This window comes from Clinocottus analis, unplaced genomic scaffold, assembly GCF_023055335.1.
Source record: "Clinocottus analis isolate CAN_PGR_092001 unplaced genomic scaffold, fCliAna1.0.p SCAF_17, whole genome shotgun sequence".
NCBI classification, from domain to species: domain Eukaryota; kingdom Metazoa; phylum Chordata; class Actinopteri; order Perciformes; family Cottidae; genus Clinocottus; species Clinocottus analis.
In genome coordinates this window covers 7,474,245-7,494,385 of record NW_027175898.1, presented here as the reverse complement: position 1 = coordinate 7,494,385, position 20,141 = coordinate 7,474,245, and the positions used below count along the sequence as shown (strand labels likewise).

Sequence of the window (20,141 nt, the reverse complement as noted above, 5' to 3'; positions counted from 1 at the left end):
CACAGCACAGAGTTTGACAAATAAAGCCCAAAAAGCCTAAATGTCTGGCTATCAGCCTGTCTGGCACTGCTGCCTGAACCTGAACAGCACAGTGGAGCCAACTGAGGACTGGAGACAAGAGAGCAGAGATAAGAGCAGGAGAGAGCGGATAAGGGAGTCAAACAACACGCTCACCACGCCCACACTGCAACACAGACACACACAGGCACACAGTGACACACCACAAACATACAGTCTGTACTCTCCACATCAAACACACAAACAATAAAATAATGGAGGTGGTAGTTAGTTTGACTTGTAATTCATATCACAAGCAAGAGCAACTATATCATTATTACAATTATATATTGAACAGGTTATGTTTTGTGTTTGCTTTGCAAAAACCACAAAATTATGATTATGTGAGCTGTCCGTGGGAAAATACTGGGAAGGGTACACTTGAGAATGAGAGCTTGTAAGCTGCAGCTAGAGTGCCAGCTCCGCCGCTGGTGAAGTCCAGCATTCAATTCAAATGAGTGCTGAATCAGGGGCTTCAGTATTCTACAGCGACACACAGCTCCTAATGAGAAAGAGCAAAGTGTGGCTATTTGTCTTCTACCATGTCGGTCCCCGTTCTCCTCCACTGTGCCCACGCTACACTGCGCCGCTGCCTCAGCAGCAGACAGAGGGAGAGGCAGACGTCTGGAGCAGCAGCAGGTGATGAATGAGCAGCCTCGCTGTGAATGCCGATTAAAGCTCCACCAGGTATATTATAAACAAAGATGGACTTGGATAGAATGGGATGTCATTTCATATTGGCCGAATCACTGAACAAAATAGGGGATTTCAGGTGTCACAGAAACACATTGTGTAATACTAATTAAGTTTGTAGATGCAGGTTGCACATAAATAGGTTTGGAGAGCTGCCCACTACAAACGCAGGCTGTCAGCTTCAGTGCATCTGGTGCTTTGCTAACAGCCTCAAAATTAGATTAAAAAATACAATTTGATTCCATACTACTTTGCATCACACACTAATTCTAGTGATGCCAGCCAGGGAACAAAAAGTAGTTAACCTTCATTTAATGGTCTTATTTTTGTAATAATTTTCCTAAAGTTAGCGAAGTTTGTGATTTGTGATCATTAAACGGTAAATAGAGAAAAGTTTTATAGAATGGTGATGTGTAACCTTAACAACTTGGTACATCTATAATTCAGTATATACGATAAATGTGAATTAAAAACATAAATACACTGTGATTTTGTATGTCATCGCACTTCTTTTTAGGACATTTCTCTAAATATAAAATTTTAACTCAACAGTTAAAACTATACTTTCAGCCAATCTGATTTTCACTCACTAAACTACTCAATATGGTGCTGTTTAGTAATAAATTAGATGAACAATAATTGAAACAAAATGAACACCATCTCTATTTTACCTGAATTAGTCAAAAACAATAAAGTACCAAAAGACCTTCAAAGTCAGAGTAGATGACGTAGGAGGCTACATAATGTATGTACAGTACATGCATTCTGTATATGCACTCATGAATAAATGTACTTAAAGTATTCAGCCATATCTTAATATCAAAAGTACTTGCCTGTGCTCCCATGAAGAGTTGTGAGCTCGATCAATGCCACCTCGTAGAACATTTTCTCAGCCTGGATGAACTGGAGGGCCTTCTCATCTGTTTATATCGGTGAAGGATCAGTCTCAGTTGTTAACAGGATTAGTTCGTTGTTGAAGTCAAAAACAGCCTTGCTTTTTGTTTTTTTGCACCCTCTCTTGAAAAACCCCACCAGGCAAACAGAATGTGTAGTAATCCAAAGCAGATTGTTGATCTTGAGGTCGGGCTTTTGCAAATACAGATTTCAACTACTAATGTCTGCGTCATTGCTTATAAGCTGTTATCTACAGCTTTTGGTCTTTGTTCAGCCTTTCAAGAAGTTTCAAATGCTGAACAAAACAGTGTAGTTTATCTGATTCTACCCCCTTTTATCAAATAATTGTATTTTCCTATTTTAGTGCCTTTAGTGTTATGTACAGACTGCTTTTGATTGAGCTGAATGCCATTTTTGTTTCCATGAAAAGACTCTATAAAAAGCATCCTAAAAATAGAGCCTCTTCACTTTTGTACTGAGAGTCCGTCCCACTGTAACATGACACCAGTGATGCTTGTCAGGTGAATTTAAAAAGACCAATGGGAAGAAGAATGCTTAAAATAAACACAGTCCTCGCTGCCTGAACGTTATACTTACCAGATCTCCAATGAGAATAACACTATAAATTACATTTTAGGCTTTTCACTTTTCACTTTATTTGCCAATTATTCTTTAAGATATCTCGCAAAAAACTAAATATCTTCAACTTTCATAATGAGGTCGGAAAGATGGACACTACGTGTTCAGTTAAGCATGCAACTGAAAACCTCACCAGCTGGTTTCCATCATTTTGTCACTTGGACAATATGATTGTGTCAGTACTGCAGTCCAGGCGAGCCACAGACCCAGCAGAATAAATGAGACACTGCGCAGTTGAAATCCTACGTCCATCTGCTCCTCAACAAAAGTAAAGTTATTAAATGGAACGATAAAAGATAATGCAGAGAAAAATAATGAATGGTGAGGGCTGGATGTACCATCTGAATAATTCACTGTAGAACACAGTAAAATATGACATAGCAGGTCCTGTCATGAAAACCCAGCAATTTTAATAATAAAGTGTTTTGGACAAATTATAAGATATTCATTATACCTTCCCCTGTTCCTGGGAGTCACCTGGCTGCAGGCAATAAGGTGACTGTGTGGTGGACCATCTGGGAGGGAGGATTAGGGCAATAGCCATGATCATAGGTCAGTCTACTTCTTCTGTCTGCTATTTTTAGACTGGCTGAACCACAACAGGAATCTCACACAATCCTCTCCAGGGAATGTATGCCTCACTCTACGCAGATCCAAACAAACTGACACACACACACACACACACACAACCTCCCCTGAACTGGTAATTGGACTGCTTTCCAAACTCGACAATAACTTACATGACCAGTGGCACCTTCAAAGCACATCTGATCCCACGTGCAGCACAACTCTGCTGCAGGTACACTGCAATAAAGTACACTATCAACTCTAGCCAATAGTAGAAGCTAGTAGAATGTCATCAAGTATGACCACATGTTTTATTACTGTCACTATGTAATACTAATCTTTATGTACTGCATATCCACTTTAGAAATGTAAATATAGGGCATGTCTCATATCCCCGGTTATTTAAGTTTAAAGTCAAATTGTCTGGGTCGGCACACTTTCCATGAAACTCGTATCAGTAAGCAATCAGCAGCCAAAGGAGCTTTTGGCTTTGGACGAAGGTCACTTGTCGATACTGCCAACTCTGATAACGATACATCAAGCCTTGGCTACGTATATTCAGCTTTGTTTCCCAATTGTAGATTGACTCCACAGAAAAAAATGCGAGGAGACACAGCAAATTCCATTGTCATAAGCATTTGTGTGAAACCCCAAAGTTCCCATATCCTCTTCCAGTTTGAGCACATTGACCCTTCACCTGCCCCCCTAGAGGACCATCGCAACATCCCTCCTTCAGCTGCTATGATGCCCATGAGAACTATTCGAATATTCAAGCAACTCTTTCTTGTTCTCATTTGATGGAGTACCTTATTAATGAAGGTACCATCAGAGGCAATTCTTACTGCACTGTTACAAATATCATGTTTGTGATTTAATTAGGAATACATAAAACATATGTTAAATTGCCTCTCTCTTCTGCTGACCTACCAAACAATGTGAGCTGTAATTACATTTTAAAACAATGTTCTAAGGTAAGTAACGCTACCATACATAAAAAGACACAGTTTGACAAGACACCATTACTATTGATGACGTTATGTAATTAAGTGCCGTATGTCAAAACATTCAACCCCGTCATGGTAAACGCCCCTCTTGAGTAGATATCTTTACATGGCGAGAAGTGGCCTACTGATGGCTAATGATGATGTGAAGCTCAGCAAATCGACCTAGTTTGGAAAGTGGACAGTAAGGGGTACAGCCTTGCTGAGGTAGATAACCTGAGCTGGCAAGTTAAGTGTTGGTGTGTCTCAATAACGGTGAGAAGAGCCACAGAGGTAATATATCCTGCAACGCAGCACCTCTCCATTATCTCTATGTCCTACACTCCTATAGTTTATAGAAGCAGTGAAGTGGGGATGAACAGGCTTGTCAGTGCAGATACAGGTTAATTAGTGCTCTACCACTCTGTTGTGCAGAGATAAGAGCATACAAATCCTCTTAAGAGACAGACACACAGCCTGAGCTGCACACAAAATGTATGCCATTCTGGTACAAATGTGTTATGAACTCGCCCACAGACATCCACTCATCCCCCCCTCAGTTTACACGTGTTTCTATAAAGGGTCTACGTCCTTCATTGTGTTGGAATTTGCCGCGCCTTCAACCACAGACAATCATGCTAGCACTATAGTTAGCCTGCATGCTAACACTTACATTTCTGAAGGGCTGGTTGTTGGATGTGAGTCTTTCCCCGAGTTTGTAAAGGATACAATTCTTTTCAGTGATGAAGAGTTCTGCAATCTGTAAATCACAGACAAGGAACAAGGTTAATAATGAAATAGTCAATTACAATCTCATTCCCAGTTGTGTGCGCGCATGATGTCATGTACTGTCTTAACAAGTAATTCTGCTCTCCTGGCGGCGCCATGGGTCCGGTTAACGTCGTCCCACACGTTCCAAAGTTCTGTTGTAGAGGCTTTGTTTGACATCAGGGACATTCCTTCAGGCATTACTAACCAGAATTAAAATAGTTTCCTTGCCTTTGTAGGAGAGCCTTGACAAGGACCCAGTATGTAACCTGCTAAAACTTTGGCCTGGCTACACAGTGTCATCAAGCCTGTGACCTCAGAAATATCAAAACATAGCTCACGCACAATGTGTGGATACTTCAATATCTTTAACAATGTGACCAGTTTAATAACACTGTTACTGTAAGCGAGTGATGCCTCTGATACTTCATTTAGCAGCAGGCACACTATCACTCCTACTCTGAATGAAATTATCTTACAGTGTCAACACGGGCACACATGATGGACTGTGCTGTACAATTTGACATTGGTGTTGGTGATACCAAGGTTGAATGTGTCTTGTGGTATGTGATAATGTGTGATGTTCTAAAAAATAAGTGATGCAAATGTGTCAACACAGCTGTACAAATACATAATACAGCAGATTATTGTGGATGCATGTAATGAACATGCACGTTGGGACGTGGATGAACGACAAAGAAATGTTATGCTGTGTATGTACGTGTGTGTGTGTGTGTGTGTGTGTGTGTGTGTGTGCATGTGTGTGTGCTTAGTCTTCAGGCATCTGGCTCACCTGGTGTAGGCAGTTGGGCAAATAGGTGAAGCTCTGTACATGGGTCAGTCCCAACAGGCAGCTGAGGAAGCAGTGGAGGGCGGCCTGATACTCCCCCTGCTGCTGGAGCCGCTGTCCCAGCTCAAACAGGCCCTCCCTCCCCCTGTTCAGCATCCCCAGTCCCAGACAGAGCCAGCGCTGCCTCCCATCAGAGCTCCACCAGCCGACGTTCCTCGTTTCGCCTTTCCACTGAAGCACCACAGGTAGAAAGAAACAACCACACACAGTAAAGGTTTAAAAAAAAAAGCAGCTGTTCACATAAACACAGACAGAGCGGAGCCAGACGGAGGAGTGAGCAGCACAGCTTCCACTCAGTCTCGTCTAAGCACTGTAAGTCAAGGACAGGTGGTAAGGAAGCAGGCTGTGGGAGCTCCGGCGACTCGCATAGAAAAGATTCATTCCCCTCCCTCCTCCCAGGCTGCGCCAGGAAAGGAGGACAGAGGAAGTCGGGAGTATTTGCAGTTTGAGTGGCAGAGCTGTTGACCAATCCCTGCTCTGCTCATGTACAGTAGCTCTGCCAGCGTCTGTTCAACACACTGGATCTCTCTCCAGTCCTTGAAATTGGAAACTGCAACGCTGTAGGTGTTAATGATAAAAAACAAATACAATGTGCTTATGTCCTGTGAAGTATATCTAAATGTAGCATATAATTAGACTTGCATTTCATGCAGTTTGACCTAATTTCCCATGCTCGTCTGCATTCAGAGCAGCGCATCATGTATACAAACAGCACCGTGGTTAAGAGAGCCCTTTTAAGTCTTACTGCTCCACTTATGTTTTATAAATGATAAGTGCATTAGAAGTTTGCACCAACAAGCAAACTAGAATAAATGCTGTGTGAGGGTGTTTCACATTCCCTTTAGTGAAAACAAGCTTTTCTACATTCTCTAAAAGCACACCAGAGAGCTGATGTAAACACCGGGTCATTAGCAACAGCCACTGTACTGTATGAGAGAGGGAAAGCACTCACTATCCAAACAAGGATGACAAATATTTATTCACAAGGAGTGCCTCCTCTGGATGTGTACTCACTTCCCTTCACACTCTGCTAATCAACATTAATGTATGGCGAATCTTTGCCTGGGGAGGGAGAGGGAAAGGAGAAGAAGAGATACGACCACAGCACACGATCCACGGATGATCCACAGGATCATGGATGGGTCTTGACTTTGAGAGCAGCACTCCTCCCTACCATCGCTCCATTTAGACACAATAGTAGTAGCTGCAGGAAATGCATGGGGGAAACACAAAGCAAATGGGCAAAGTCAGTCTCCATTAGTGTCCGATGCACCTAGCTAAGCTAGATGGGATTTTAATGGTTGTGAATGGCAGTGGACGGGGGCGACCAGAGAGCATTAAACTTGCACTGGCAGGTCAGACACAGGGAACTATGAACAGTATCCATTTTCGACTAACAGCATCTTGAGCAGTTGGCGGGATTTGATTATGCTGATTCAGGGTTGCTCCATCCCTTCCAACCAGAGTATCGAGAAACACAAATAGGTGATTGTGTTCACTTTACTAAGCCGTCAATAGAGTTGAGGTGGAATGCAGCGAGAAAGTAAGCAAAGCTTTTGATGTGATTGAGTTAGAAGGCCATTGGCTGACTCAGTGTTCAGTCCTAATTGAAAAAGAGTGGGCTCCATCTTCTCATTACAGTCCAGTCAAGCTGAACAGAAGCACATCAGCTGAGAGGAGGCAGCATGGGATGATCTTGTCATCATGTTAACAACATTTGACAACAACCATGCAACAGGAAACCCAGCCAGGCAGGATTGCAACCCTTTCAAGCTTAAAACAAGCATTATAAAGCATTATTTCTGATAGGATTCCGAGCAATTCCTGTAACACTTCCTAAAAATGTTTTTTTGGGGTATGTAAAATCGAAAACTATATATACTATAAAACACTCGTGCATGTAGGCATTCATACAAATTCACAATAAATTCAGTCATGCAGCTCAATATGTCAAAGCTGTAGCACAGACTTCCAACATATTAGAACTGAGTTTTGGAATTAAGTTAACTCTTGGCCCACTTTTGATTATTGTCCCCATGCGTCAACTTCAGATTCATATTTGACACTGTGTTTTAATACGGTCTGGAAAGTCCCTGTAATATTCTACACTGGCTGCAACTTTGCATATCATATTAGAGAGCTGTTCAGCAGTAGTGAAGATTTACATTTTTCCAACCAACCTCTGCTTTTCTAACACGTTATTATAAAATAGTTTCTTGGAAGATTAACTAATTTGATTTAGTGGCACCACAAGGCTGCAGGTAGTTTGCTCACATCGTGCTGCAAACACCTTTTCGTACATGTACAGACAGTCATTTTGACAAAGATATTGACTGATGTTCGCAACTCCACAGCGCAAGAATGGAAACCTACCTGTAATTGGAATATTGATTGTCTGTCTTACGGAGTTGGTGGACAAATACATCAGTGTGATCAGTAAACACTCTCCACATCACCCGATACCAGGGAAACCAATACCCGGGACTAATGCAAATGAATGGTGAGCAGAAAGGAACAAGGACTCATCTACAGAAATAAATCGTCATCACTTTATTGCAATGGAGACAACTTCAATATATTCAATTTGTGTTCATGCTCTGTATACTATAAAACTACAATGAGTACATATTCAGCTAGTGTAAGAATATCACAGTATACACACCCAGTAACTTAGTACAAAACCTTGTTAGAGGGTTACAATAAAATGTGGCCTTCTACTTTGTTCGGAAAATCTTTGACTGTGGATATTTGCACAATCCTCTTCTTCTGACTTACCATAGGGCCATTAATCTTAGATGATTGTATAAACCATTTGTCAGAATAATGCATTTTGCATTGTCCAGCAGGTTTGCAGAGGAACATTGCAACTCTTGTGTCCTTGTGTCATTTCACGACACTGCGCATGGCCCTACATCAGCATATACTATTTATATTTCCTGGATTGTGCACATGCAGCCACTTCATGCATTTTTTTTCTGGAGCCTAGAGGCCTCTGGTATGGAATATTTTACTCTGTATGAGTGACAGCAGCTACAGTATGCCAACTCCAATGATGTAAGAAGAAGATGAAGTACTCTCTTTGATTCAAAGCACCACAGAGATCCTTCAGAACTGAGTCTTCTGAGTCTAAAATTTGAAAAAAACTCCAGTGTAACAGACATGAAACCTTGTATCCTTGCGATAATATACATATTCTGTGCCTGCACTCTGGATGTTAGAGTCTCTCGTCTTGGCCAACTGTTTAAACCCCTCCACTTCCATCCCTCTAAGATTCAGGCTCTGGCAGTTTAATAGGCTTGGACCTGAGACCACCAGCTACTGAAAGGCAGTTTATGACCTCCATGTAATCAGCAGTAAATGCTGCCACCATCTGTCTCTTTTTACTCAATTATCTGACCCAGTGACTTTTACTGACAAACACTGTTCAGGTAAACAGTAACGCAAATCCCCCAGCTAAGCTTATGACACATCTATACATCATCTTCCACTCTTTATGACTTATTTTCGGTCAACTCTCATACCAGTAGTGGTTTAGTTTTGAGCAGAAAATTCTAGCATGAATCGTAGATCTTGTACGATTACGGCTTTGGGAGGCGTTATACCTTGAATCATTATTAGTGATTGATTGTGAAAGGCTCACAAACAGTATGAACTACACACTCAGACAACTAACACTGTGAATCAAGGGCTTTATTTACTTAAAGAAAAGAGTCCCTTAACTGGGTTTATAATGATTCATCACAGTATGTCAAAATCAATTAATTAAGAACTGTTGATTAAAGGAAATGCCTCATACAGGACCTTTGCTGGGCTCATTTTCTTTTGCTCCACTCTTGCACACCCTAGTGGACAACTTGTGGACCAAAGCTTTGTGAAACAGGGCGAAATCCTGTGTATCTCTGTTTTTAAGGAAAAAAATCTCATCTTCAAGCACTTTAAGACTTAACTAGTGCGATAGTCATTATTTTGTTTCATTGTTCATCATCACAAATGCTTGTAGATGAATAACAAAGAATGTGTAGCAAAATATGAATATTGTAGTTTTAAGATACTGGTGCTGCTGATACAAGCAGTGGTGGAAGAGTATGACTTAAAGGGGTTGTGTCATAAAAAAGTGATTTTGGGTATCTGGAGTGCCGACTAGCCAACACACTGTGAAATAAATGGTAAATGGACCCGTACTTGTAAAGCACTTTGAGTCTTCCGACCACTCAAAGCGCTTTAACACTGCATGAGCTACGATGCAAGGTGCCACATCAGTATTATCAACCATTTATACACTGGAGGCACAGCTACGGGGGCAATTTAGGTGTCTTGCTCAAGGACACATCGACATGGTCTAGGGCAGCCAGGGATCGAACCGCCGATCCTCTGTTTGAAGGATGACCCTGCTCACCACTGAGCCACAAATAGGACAACCAAGTCAGTTTTGTGAGGCCTACATCACAAACAGTGACTCAACAAGCCATTCAGATAAAGGATGAATATGGACACACTCAAACTGATGGAATGAGACATTTCCTTTTGAACATTAATGCATGTAGACACATTTTAGAAACCCCAAAACATGTATGAACCTGACAATGAGCATCTTCGTCTCCTTTAAGGAAAATTAGCAATACCCCAATGTACCCTTTTGCGTAACTTCCGCATTAGCAGTTCTAACCAGCCATATAACTTAAAACAACTTTGTGGGTCTTTTTTGGATCATATTTTATAAGTTAATTTAATATGCAAATTCAAACCAAGCGCTAACTACAGCTTTTAAATACATATATCTCGTTGAACAAAAAACATGATCTGAAATGTAGCAAAGTAGAAGTATACATTAGTACAGTACTTAATGAAATATACATTACGGCACATAATGCAGTAGTACTGAGCCTTTACTCGTGCATGACAACAACCACACAAATCCAACTGAACAATTGTAAAACTCACCTGAGAGAAGTGGTTGATGCTTTAAATCATTAAAGCATCAACCACTGGTGTCTCATAGTCCTCTTTGCTTATTCTGTGAGATCAAGGCCACCTGGCTGCAAAAAGGAAGTCAGCGTTCTTTTCTCTGTGTGGGAGGTTTACTGACAGACAACATCATTTACTTCTCACCGTTACATTGAAATGTCTGACTGCTTTCCGTTTGAGACTATCACCTATTCGTCCTCTGATACTCCAGAAACCATCACGTTTATTCACATAGCGTCTCTCCTCTTCCTTTCTATTGTTCTCTCTTCTGTTCCTGCTGTGTTGTCAGCCCCCTGACATCATGCTGATGAGACATGGTGTCAGCGTGTAAGATAGGAACAATGACACAGCTGCTTGCTCACCAACAGCGATATCATAACGCTTACAGTCACAGGATCTCTGGCAGGCCTTGTAAACATAACACTCGTTCACACTGCAATGTCAGACTGCAAAAATCCTTTTAGAGCATCCTTGTCAATTTAATTTTTATTATTTTTGAACTAATAAACAAGTGACACATTAATGCAAAAATACAAGCTAAGGGCGATCAAGCTAATCGCAGCAGATCAGCCATGGAGACAGTTGTGTTAGCGACATAACACCTGATGTCCAGCTCACAGTGCACGCTTTAGGATGTGAATGTCTTGTCCACACAGCGTCAACTCACAGGGCGTTGCCATGCCAACTGGCATCTGCCTCAGGGTTTTTCTAGTTGAGCAATATGTCACAAGGTTAATGCCTGTGATGAATTCAAACAGGCATATGCCACCTGTCAATAAGGCTCAAGTGTCAACAAGACATCTGCAGCCTCACCAGCCTTGTGGCTGATCATCATTTCATCATTTCTCTTCACCCGTGTTTCCCCCTCTTCCTGCACAATCATGCAGTTGTGGGCCACTCCATCAACGTGGTCACATTTGGCTGCTTTCTCCCGTTCAAGGTGTCAGAGTGGAAAAATAATCATGAGATCCGGGAAGTTTTCATAACAACACCAAAGCCCAGTGATTTATGAGCTGAATACAAAACATATCTTCAGCTGGCAGTCGCAGGACAGACAAGTGTCTCAAGATGAATCTGACGTGAGAGGAATAACGTCAGCTGAAATGGAAGGCTGTTTTCAGTTTCCGCCACTAGGAGTCTAAATTGAGCCACAAAGAACCACATACCAGAGCAGAGTGTGTTGTGCTGTGTGTTGCTACAGTGTCAGCACTGCCAACTGTTAATGTTCATAACATCCCGCTAATTCTGTTTTCCAAAATAAGCCCAAATTATTACACAGTATTGCAATTGCTAAATTAAGAAGTGTACGTTAAACCTCAGGTTAATTGCAATGGGAATTAAATGTCAAATCAACTGTAAGCCACTGGGAGTGTTTATAATAGAAAGCCCTGTGTGGGTAACAACAATCTGATTAAATCTATTTTTATGTCAAATTCCTGTTTATATATTTTCACTTCCAGGATAAACAAAGCCTCAGAACCAATCTATTAGCTTCCTGAAGCTAATTTATTTCATATTTAACCAGCTAGCTGTGTGGATCTACTGGTATGACCCTTGTACTTTTCTCTAAACGACAAAGTTGTTTTTTAGGGAAATGTCTCAACAGATATTAGATTGATTGTCATGCAATTGACATACATATTTATATTCCCTGCAGGATCATTTGTAATAACTTCCCAGACTTTCCAAATCGAGGTGGTAAATGAGCAAAAAAACTGCAGCACGAATGGCCTTCCTATTGGCCTTAACTCTAGTTTGTATAGTGCTGATATGCAAATGTAATGCTAACACGTACGTGGTGCACATTGAACGTATTGTACATCAGCATGTTAGCATTGATAATATAAGCAATTTTAGAATACTGATTTATTTGAGCCTTTTGCTCAAAACACAGCACAGCCTCATGAAATGTTGATCTGTCGAAACATCTTGTTAAAATGTGTATTTGCATTTGCATCCTATTTGGTGTTTGCCGTGAGAGCTTCTATAACAGCGGAGGGACTGCATGCTCCTAATCTGATAAACTGAAGCTCTTTGCAGATCCCATTTCATCTTTGCTGTTATTACATGCTGGTAAAATGGTAATTTGTTGGATATTACTGTTGATCAGAGTAGCATAGTCTAGTCGAGCAAAACCATCAGGCAAAGCAGCCCTGTGATATTAACTCCTGCTTTTCAATGTAACGCTGAGAAAAATGAAATTTGATCAGCCGCCCTGCATGACTTCATATATGAAACCTCTCACACGTGTAGAAGAATATATTACACAACTTAGTTTTACTTTTCTGAATATTCTTGCATGAAGGCGTGTTCCTCTGAGACTAACACAGAATATATATCTTGGGTGCTGATAGTTTCAATGCCTTTTCTTTCCAGAGAAGATGACTTTAGCTCAGCTCTGACTGTTTGTTTAGCTTTTTTCCTTTGATCCTGTATATAATCATGGTCATAGAGAACTCCACAGTTTTGTCGTGAACTTCTGTCTACACTGTGGAGTGAATAAAACTCATCTGAACCAGCCACAGAATTGGACCAGAAACAGGTTTGAAGGGATGCCGATGATTAAATTAAAAGGTCAAGCGTCGTCTCTTTCCCTATTCAGTGACCCACAGAATGACCATGACTGTGCTGCTGCCGCCTCGGCAGTCGGTGTCACGGTCAATCAACCACTGATGCAGGCTTCAGAAGCACACACCTCACGATGATAACTCAATAGGTATATGGGGCTTATTGTGGAAAGGCAGAGAAGGGCAGTGGCCAGCAGGGACTGGCCACACACAGTAAATGTTTATGTGTCATTATGAATCCTCCAAGACCAGCTCTCCACTTCTACTCTTTAATTCCTTTTTATTATGGTCCATTTAAAACCCGGATAAGAGGCTTTTAAATTTAATTGTTTGGAAAGTTTGGTAGTTTAATTTTTTTGTGGTGAACTGATGATACTGTATACACTTAATCCTGGGATTTCCAATCGTTTTACATGCGAGTGGTTTAGAAAGAGTCAGGGAAATTGGCTCATCGCTCAATAGGACTGTGGAATTTCTGCTGATGACATTTCCATTAACAACAGGACATAATATGTTTATAGATTCCTGTTTGCTTGGCCCTTTAATTTCTCCCTCCGCAACACAGTTTCTAACAGCTGCGTGGGCGTGATGAGGAGGGAGGACTTTATAGATTGTCCAAGCAGTGGATCTATAAGCAGTAAATTGTGCTGACAAAGCACGGCGAGGTGGCTCGGGGAGAAAACTCCATAAAATGGTGACTTATAGAACATGCATAGCTCAATTAAGACGGTACAATGAGATTGGATTACAATTAGTAATTTTTAAAAATGCACCTCAAGAACTAAATGATCGTAATATTGTACTCTTAAACCCGACATTTTCAAAAGATAATGTTCTGAGGTCATTGGGAGGAAATAGATTTTCTTAATCAAAGGAAGGAAAAAAAATCACTACTGCAGCAATTGTCATGTTTCCGGTTTCTGTGTTGCAGCCCTGGTTTCAGCTGTGTTAACAGACAACTCCTGCCACATGATGTCCATTCATTGTCAGAAAATTAGATCCAATTCTGTATGAGCAGGTCTGCTTATTGGGTGTAATTGGGTTTGGGAGGCCTCTATGACGTTTCCTTTCCATGGCAGTGAGATTGTTGGATTTTTGATGCGAGAGAAAACGTTTGTCTGTCTTGTAGCGTCAGGGTTGTTATGTAAAGCTGCAATGTTGTGTGAATAACCAAAAGAAGACAAAGTTAAGCGAGAGACAGTTCTAACGGCTTTTCATTTTCTTTACATAGCCTATACATTTATATTGAAAATAACTGCAGATAACACATTATATTGACGCTAAAGCAATATAAATACTTATAATTGTGTACTCGACCAGAAAATATATTTTTGTAAAAGGAATACTGTTCTTTGCTTTAATAGCTGTCCAATTGTAATATCTTTTTTTGAAAGATATAATTAAATTTTGTTCCCTCTATTATTTTCACACACAAAAAGAAAAAATCATGCAGAGAAGCTCCATGTACGTCCTTTTTCAGTTTGGCAGTTTGTTTAATTTGAGACCATTTTAAAGAGAAATGACAGCGAAAGTGGTGGGGGAGGTGTCGCGTGTCTACAAAATCGGGTTTTTAGTTGTATAAATGACACCCTGAGACCAATGCTGTCCCTGAGAGGATGCAGCAGGTGTTCTTAAGTCTCTGAATTGTTACAATAGAAAAGCTGCAGGACACCTGTATAGACACATCTGCCCCGATGATTAAACAGTAAAAAAATACATTGGTCATCGCAAGCCAAGAGCTACTGCTCCGTGAACTGTTTATTTACGTCTTCAACCTGTGGACAATTTCATCATGGGAAATAAACAACCAGGGTCACGTCCTTCACAGGTGAAATATGTCAACTCTTCTGTGAGGCATCGCGTAAATAAAACATCCTGGCAAGGAGACATAAAACTCAAATATTAGGTACGTACGCGCACGCACGCACACACAAGGTTTAGGCAAGATGTAGCCTCGGTTAAACAATCTCCAATCAGTGTTAAAAAATAATAAAAAATGAGATGCTTGTGCTGACAATTTAGTACACCTAATTAACAGAATCCATCTGGGATGACAGCTTTGACATAATTTGGTTTCCCTTTAAGAGAGAAAGAGCTGGAAATCTCAGTGCACATACGCTTCATAATGAGCTTAACATCAAAGAAACGATTCTATTCATATAAAACTAACCTGGAAGATGATTCTAGAGTAAAGAAAGCAGCATAGTTGTAGTCTGACATCCACAATGTAAAGTATGCTTAATACCATGTAATTAACATGGTTTAAAGTAAAAAAGTAAAAAATCCACCTGATCCACATTATGTTTGTGATTGAAAAAGCATCATTATGCACATACTGCCCATGCTACATTAGCATTACTGGTTTGACACTATGGCAGGTCCAACTACTCCTCCACCTGCCTTAGTGTTTGATGCATGAATAAGAAGATAAGTTCAACTACAATTTGAGCATTTCTCAAAAGAACGACAGACATGATTTATAGCACATCCTCTCATATCGGGCAAATAATTGAGCTGAATCTAAACCTTGCTCTCCACTCTGCACAAAAACACCTTTTTAAAAATGGTGTTTTAACTGGTTTCATCTGGCTGTGACGCCCGTAAAGCATGTCCACTGAGGATGTCGTGTGTGGGTCGGGAACTCTCATGGGAAATCTAGTAGTTTGTTTGGTGGGAAACAGGAGGCGTAAACAAATGGAAGGCGGTGGAGGATTTACAGCTTCCTGATGCATACATCTCTGTGGTGGGACAAGCCCACCTGCTCTGCCATGGCTCATTCTGACAGGCTGCAAAAAGACAGTCGGAGAGACTAACCTGCTGCTTGTGTGATTCTTAGGATGTACTGCTGCTTTTCTGTCATACAATGCTGAAGTAAAATGTACTAAAACTGCAGAATTAGCTTCAGAGCAGTAAATTAAACTGAGGCAAATACATGGCTGGCTTTGAAAGAGCTGGCAGTGGATTTGCGTCTGCTATAAATGTTGAAATAATTAGTCACAACTGCTCTGTAGTTGGTTTACCATGTCATCTTTTAGGGGTATTCTGGATGACAAAAAGAAAGCCGTTCCCTTATATCAGTTAAATGCAGCCAGGAATTAAATTTCAATGCAGCTCAGGAACCTTGACATGTCCATACTTTGTTCGCACCAATTATCCATGTCACTCTTCAGTCAATAAAACAAATATATATATATATATATATATATATATATATATATATATATATATATATATATATATATATATATATATATATATACATATATATATATATATATATACATATATATATATATATATATATATATATAGTATCGAGTTCTGATATTTTCAAGATGGCTACATGAAGAGCCACTTTGAGAAATGGGTAGAAATTCCGGTACAAAAATACACTGTAGAGCTCTGTACCATTTCCTTTGTGGCTGAAACAGTTGTTTAGTTAAAGCAGAGACTATTTACAGTGTGAAAAAGAAGCATCTACACTGTGGGCCCATCTGGACATTAATTACATATAAAGCCAAATATCTAACGTAAAACAACATGAGTACATAATGTATAATATGCATTATGTTGCCCTCTACATTGGTGTGCAACCACTGATGCATTTATTTTTTTATTGCAGGTTCCCTTGACTATAAAGCTAGGCTATTGTATTACATCTAAGATAGTGAGGCAGTGTTTTACTGTGAGCTAATAAAAAGCAAAATCCATCTGCAAACACTTGACAGTTTCCCCTTCAGGAGAAATGCAGTGGGCATATTGTAAAATCCATGATAATTATCTTGCAATATTGGTTTTATTACTGAAGGAAGTATCCCAAACACATGCTGCTTTCTGTAATAATTTAAATGCTTCATGGCCAAATCATGAGGGAGGGTTGTAGCCACAAAGCAAATAGACAAAACCAACAAAAAACCTGTCCAGACTTACTATCTATGGTATTGTTTACTTTAGAGAGGCATGAACTCACATTACCAACGTAAACATTCACTTCCGTCTCTTTGTGATTTTGGATGACATATTATGTTTCTAACAATGCAGAGCATACTTTCCTTTCCTGCTACTGCTTCACTGTGAATTTGGCATAGTTTAAGAAAAATCCACAATGTTGCATTGTTATAGTCACTGTTGTAGGTTTACCTTGTGTAATGTTTACCTTCTGCCCTTCGATTTAAATGTCCTCTCATGTATAAACAAACTGTATATGTTGTTGTTATGTTGAAATTAAATCACTAGATGATGCTCGGGGAAATATTCAAAACCAATATTTTGGCTGCGAAAGATGGAATTAATCTATCACTATACCAATTAATTTATATACATATACTTTAAAATGTGTGAAACATTTTTAAAATATCCACCAGAATCAAAAACAAGAACTAAGAATCTACGCCTACGGCCATGCGAGCAGCTCTGTGAGGATCATTACAGTTATTACAATTCACCCTAAGGGACGTGAATGTCTGAACCAAACTTCATGACAATTCTTCCCATAGTAGACATTTTGCTAAAAACAACAAATGTCATTAAATGGTGTAGAAATACAGTGGATAAAATAGATGTGGACCCACAGACTGCATGAAAAACAGACATTGCCATCCATTGAGCCACACCGCTATAGCTAAAAATCTTCAGGTTTTAACAACAGGAGTTAAAGGAAGCAATTTTATTTCAGGATTTTGGATGCAGTCTCTTGTGGAAAACCCTTTCAATAGCTACTTAAAGCCATGCACTGATCCTCTGAAGGGTCTAGCTGTGGCTTTTAACACAATATTTCTTGGCATGGAAGCACCTTGAGCACAGTTTTCTGTGTCTCTGCCTTGATTTATCCTTTGTCTTGTGGTGTTGGCGCCTCACAGTGGGGAATCCCTAAAGCCTAACATACATCTTTCAAGTTACTTCCTGATAACCAGACAATATATGTGGGTTCACCATGCCTCTTGTCTGATTAACTTCTTGTCAGAGGAGAATGTACCCAATAGGAGGGAAACCTCAGCACAAACTGCACTTACTGAAACCATCGATGGAGAGCAATCTACAGTAAGACTCTATTCCTGATCCCCAGTTTCCATTATCCTGAAAGATCCAGCTGTAATGTATGTAAAGATAGTATAGATGTCAGAATCACACAGCTCACTGTCAGACCTTTATGTGTCCCTATACTAAAGAGAGAGGGAGTGTGTGTATAATCCTGAATGAATTCTGTGCCTGTCGATGAAAGAATATACATTTTCAGCTTTGCTTCACAGACTTGAAAGAAATCCTAAAGCTATTGTATGGTTTCTATGTGTGAGGCTGCATTTGTGATTTGAGAACCATTAAGGGGTTCATTGTTGCCTTCTGGCTTACAATTATGTCATTTTAAATTAAATCCTAAAGGGATTGGAGAGGAAAAACTTCACGGTGCACATGGAGCACCGCGCTGGGCTCTGCCTGGTTAAAAGCAGTCTGGCAGCGCAGTTGAGTGGGGCATGAGGCCTGTCGTAATTGCATCCGCTGTTTGAGGTCAGCGAGTACTGGGTTGAATGTGTATTACAGATGGAACCTTGTGGAGTGAGAGCAGCCCATTACCGCAAGTCCAAGACAAGAGTGAAAAATGAAATGGCTTTTAAAACAACTGGGCTGCTGTAACATTTCGGTGCCATACGTTGGTGGAGTAACTGTGTCAGTGAGGAAGTGGAAAGCTCAACAGGCTCGGAGATGATCGAGTGATATGAGAGCAAGGTGTAATTTCCTGGAAGTGCCCCAGAGAATCCTGTCCCTGGATAGGCATGGACATGGACACACACGCACACACGCACGCACGCACGCACGCACGCACGCACGCACGCACGCACGCACGCACGCACGCACGCACGCACGCACGCACGCACGCACGCACGCACGCACGCACGCACGCACGCACGCACGCACACACACACACACACACACACACACACACACACACACACACACACACACACACACACACACACACACACACACACACACACACACCTGTTCTGCACTTCTTTTTTACTGAGGGAGCAATTGGCTGCAGCAGCAGCTACAGATGCTGCTGGGTAGAAATGGGGCAAATAAAACAAATCTAATTGCAAATAAGTTACCTGGTGAGTTCAGTTAGCTATTCTCCTCCAGGGCCTTGGAGGAAAGAAGAAAAAAAAAGACAAGGGGGGGTGAGGTGGTAAGGGGACTACAACTATTGAGATACACCCAACGCTGCACCTGCCACACCTGTTGGGTTAATTGGATTTTCTGACATTCAGAATCTGATCGTCTGCTGTTCAGTACACTGGTAAGTTTACATTTTCCATTTATTTTTCCTGACCTGAAGAGGGCAGACTTCTTTTAAACTGGGAAGGTGGCAGTCGTTATCACATCCATCTGCTAAGTTAATTCAGCTTATTATACACTATTTCTGTTTTTTTAAAATATATTTACAACAGCTATAGAATTGATCATAAACTATGATAAACCAAAAGGTGCATGCAGCAATACATCAAAGCCACATAAACCTACACATAACAAATGCATGGGGCTCGGCAAACACACTTCTATCAGATCCATTCGTTCCACCAATGTAACAGTGACAATAGCTTGATAACCGCCCAGCAGGCAACAACAATCAGGCGAAATAGAAGTGTATTTCTCTGTGACGTGAGCCATAAAAGGCATCCATCCAAAGAAGTGTGTGTGTTGTCAGACAAAAGCCAACACGGTGGCACATGGGCTGAAGAGCATAGAAAACACATATCTTCTTATCTTTATGATGCGGAGGTGGTGGTGCTTTCCATGGCCGAGGCTTTTACAACAGTAGGAGTTCCCCTCATTCACATCCTTTCGTTTTATGTCCAGGAGAGTTCATGTCCACCACCGTAGAGTTACTATTTATGGACGTATCAATATAGGGACGCTAGACTTGACTTTTAAGTATGCAGAGAAACTAATTCTTTTCACACAATTACATTATTTAATGTCCAGAACAATACAATCTGATCTATAGTTTGCTCATTTTCACGTTATGGAAACATCAGAAAGGACTGCACAGAAGCAACAGATTCTGCTAATAATAAAAAGCCTATTCAAACAACTGGACATCTCTGGAAATCATACTTTCATTAAGAACATGCTAGAAACAGCAAAAGCAGAATATGGCCAGCA

At 40.6% G+C, this 20,141-nt stretch overlaps 1 protein-coding gene across 1 annotated transcript in view; it reads right to left on the bottom strand.

Moving 5' to 3' along the window:
- The window catches only part of cunh14orf180 (chromosome unknown C14orf180 homolog), a 99,034-nt gene that overhangs the window by 7,661 nt on the left and 71,232 nt on the right, over positions 1-20,141 (bottom strand). The window contains exons 5-7 of the mRNA XM_068581013.1: positions 5,392-5,619; positions 4,560-4,590; positions 1,584-1,670 (exon numbers count right to left, since the gene is read on the bottom strand). Coding sequence (XP_068437114.1) covers positions 1,584-1,670; positions 4,560-4,590; positions 5,392-5,619 — 346 coding nt within the window. The remainder of the gene's footprint in view (positions 1-1,583; positions 1,671-4,559; positions 4,591-5,391; positions 5,620-20,141) is intronic.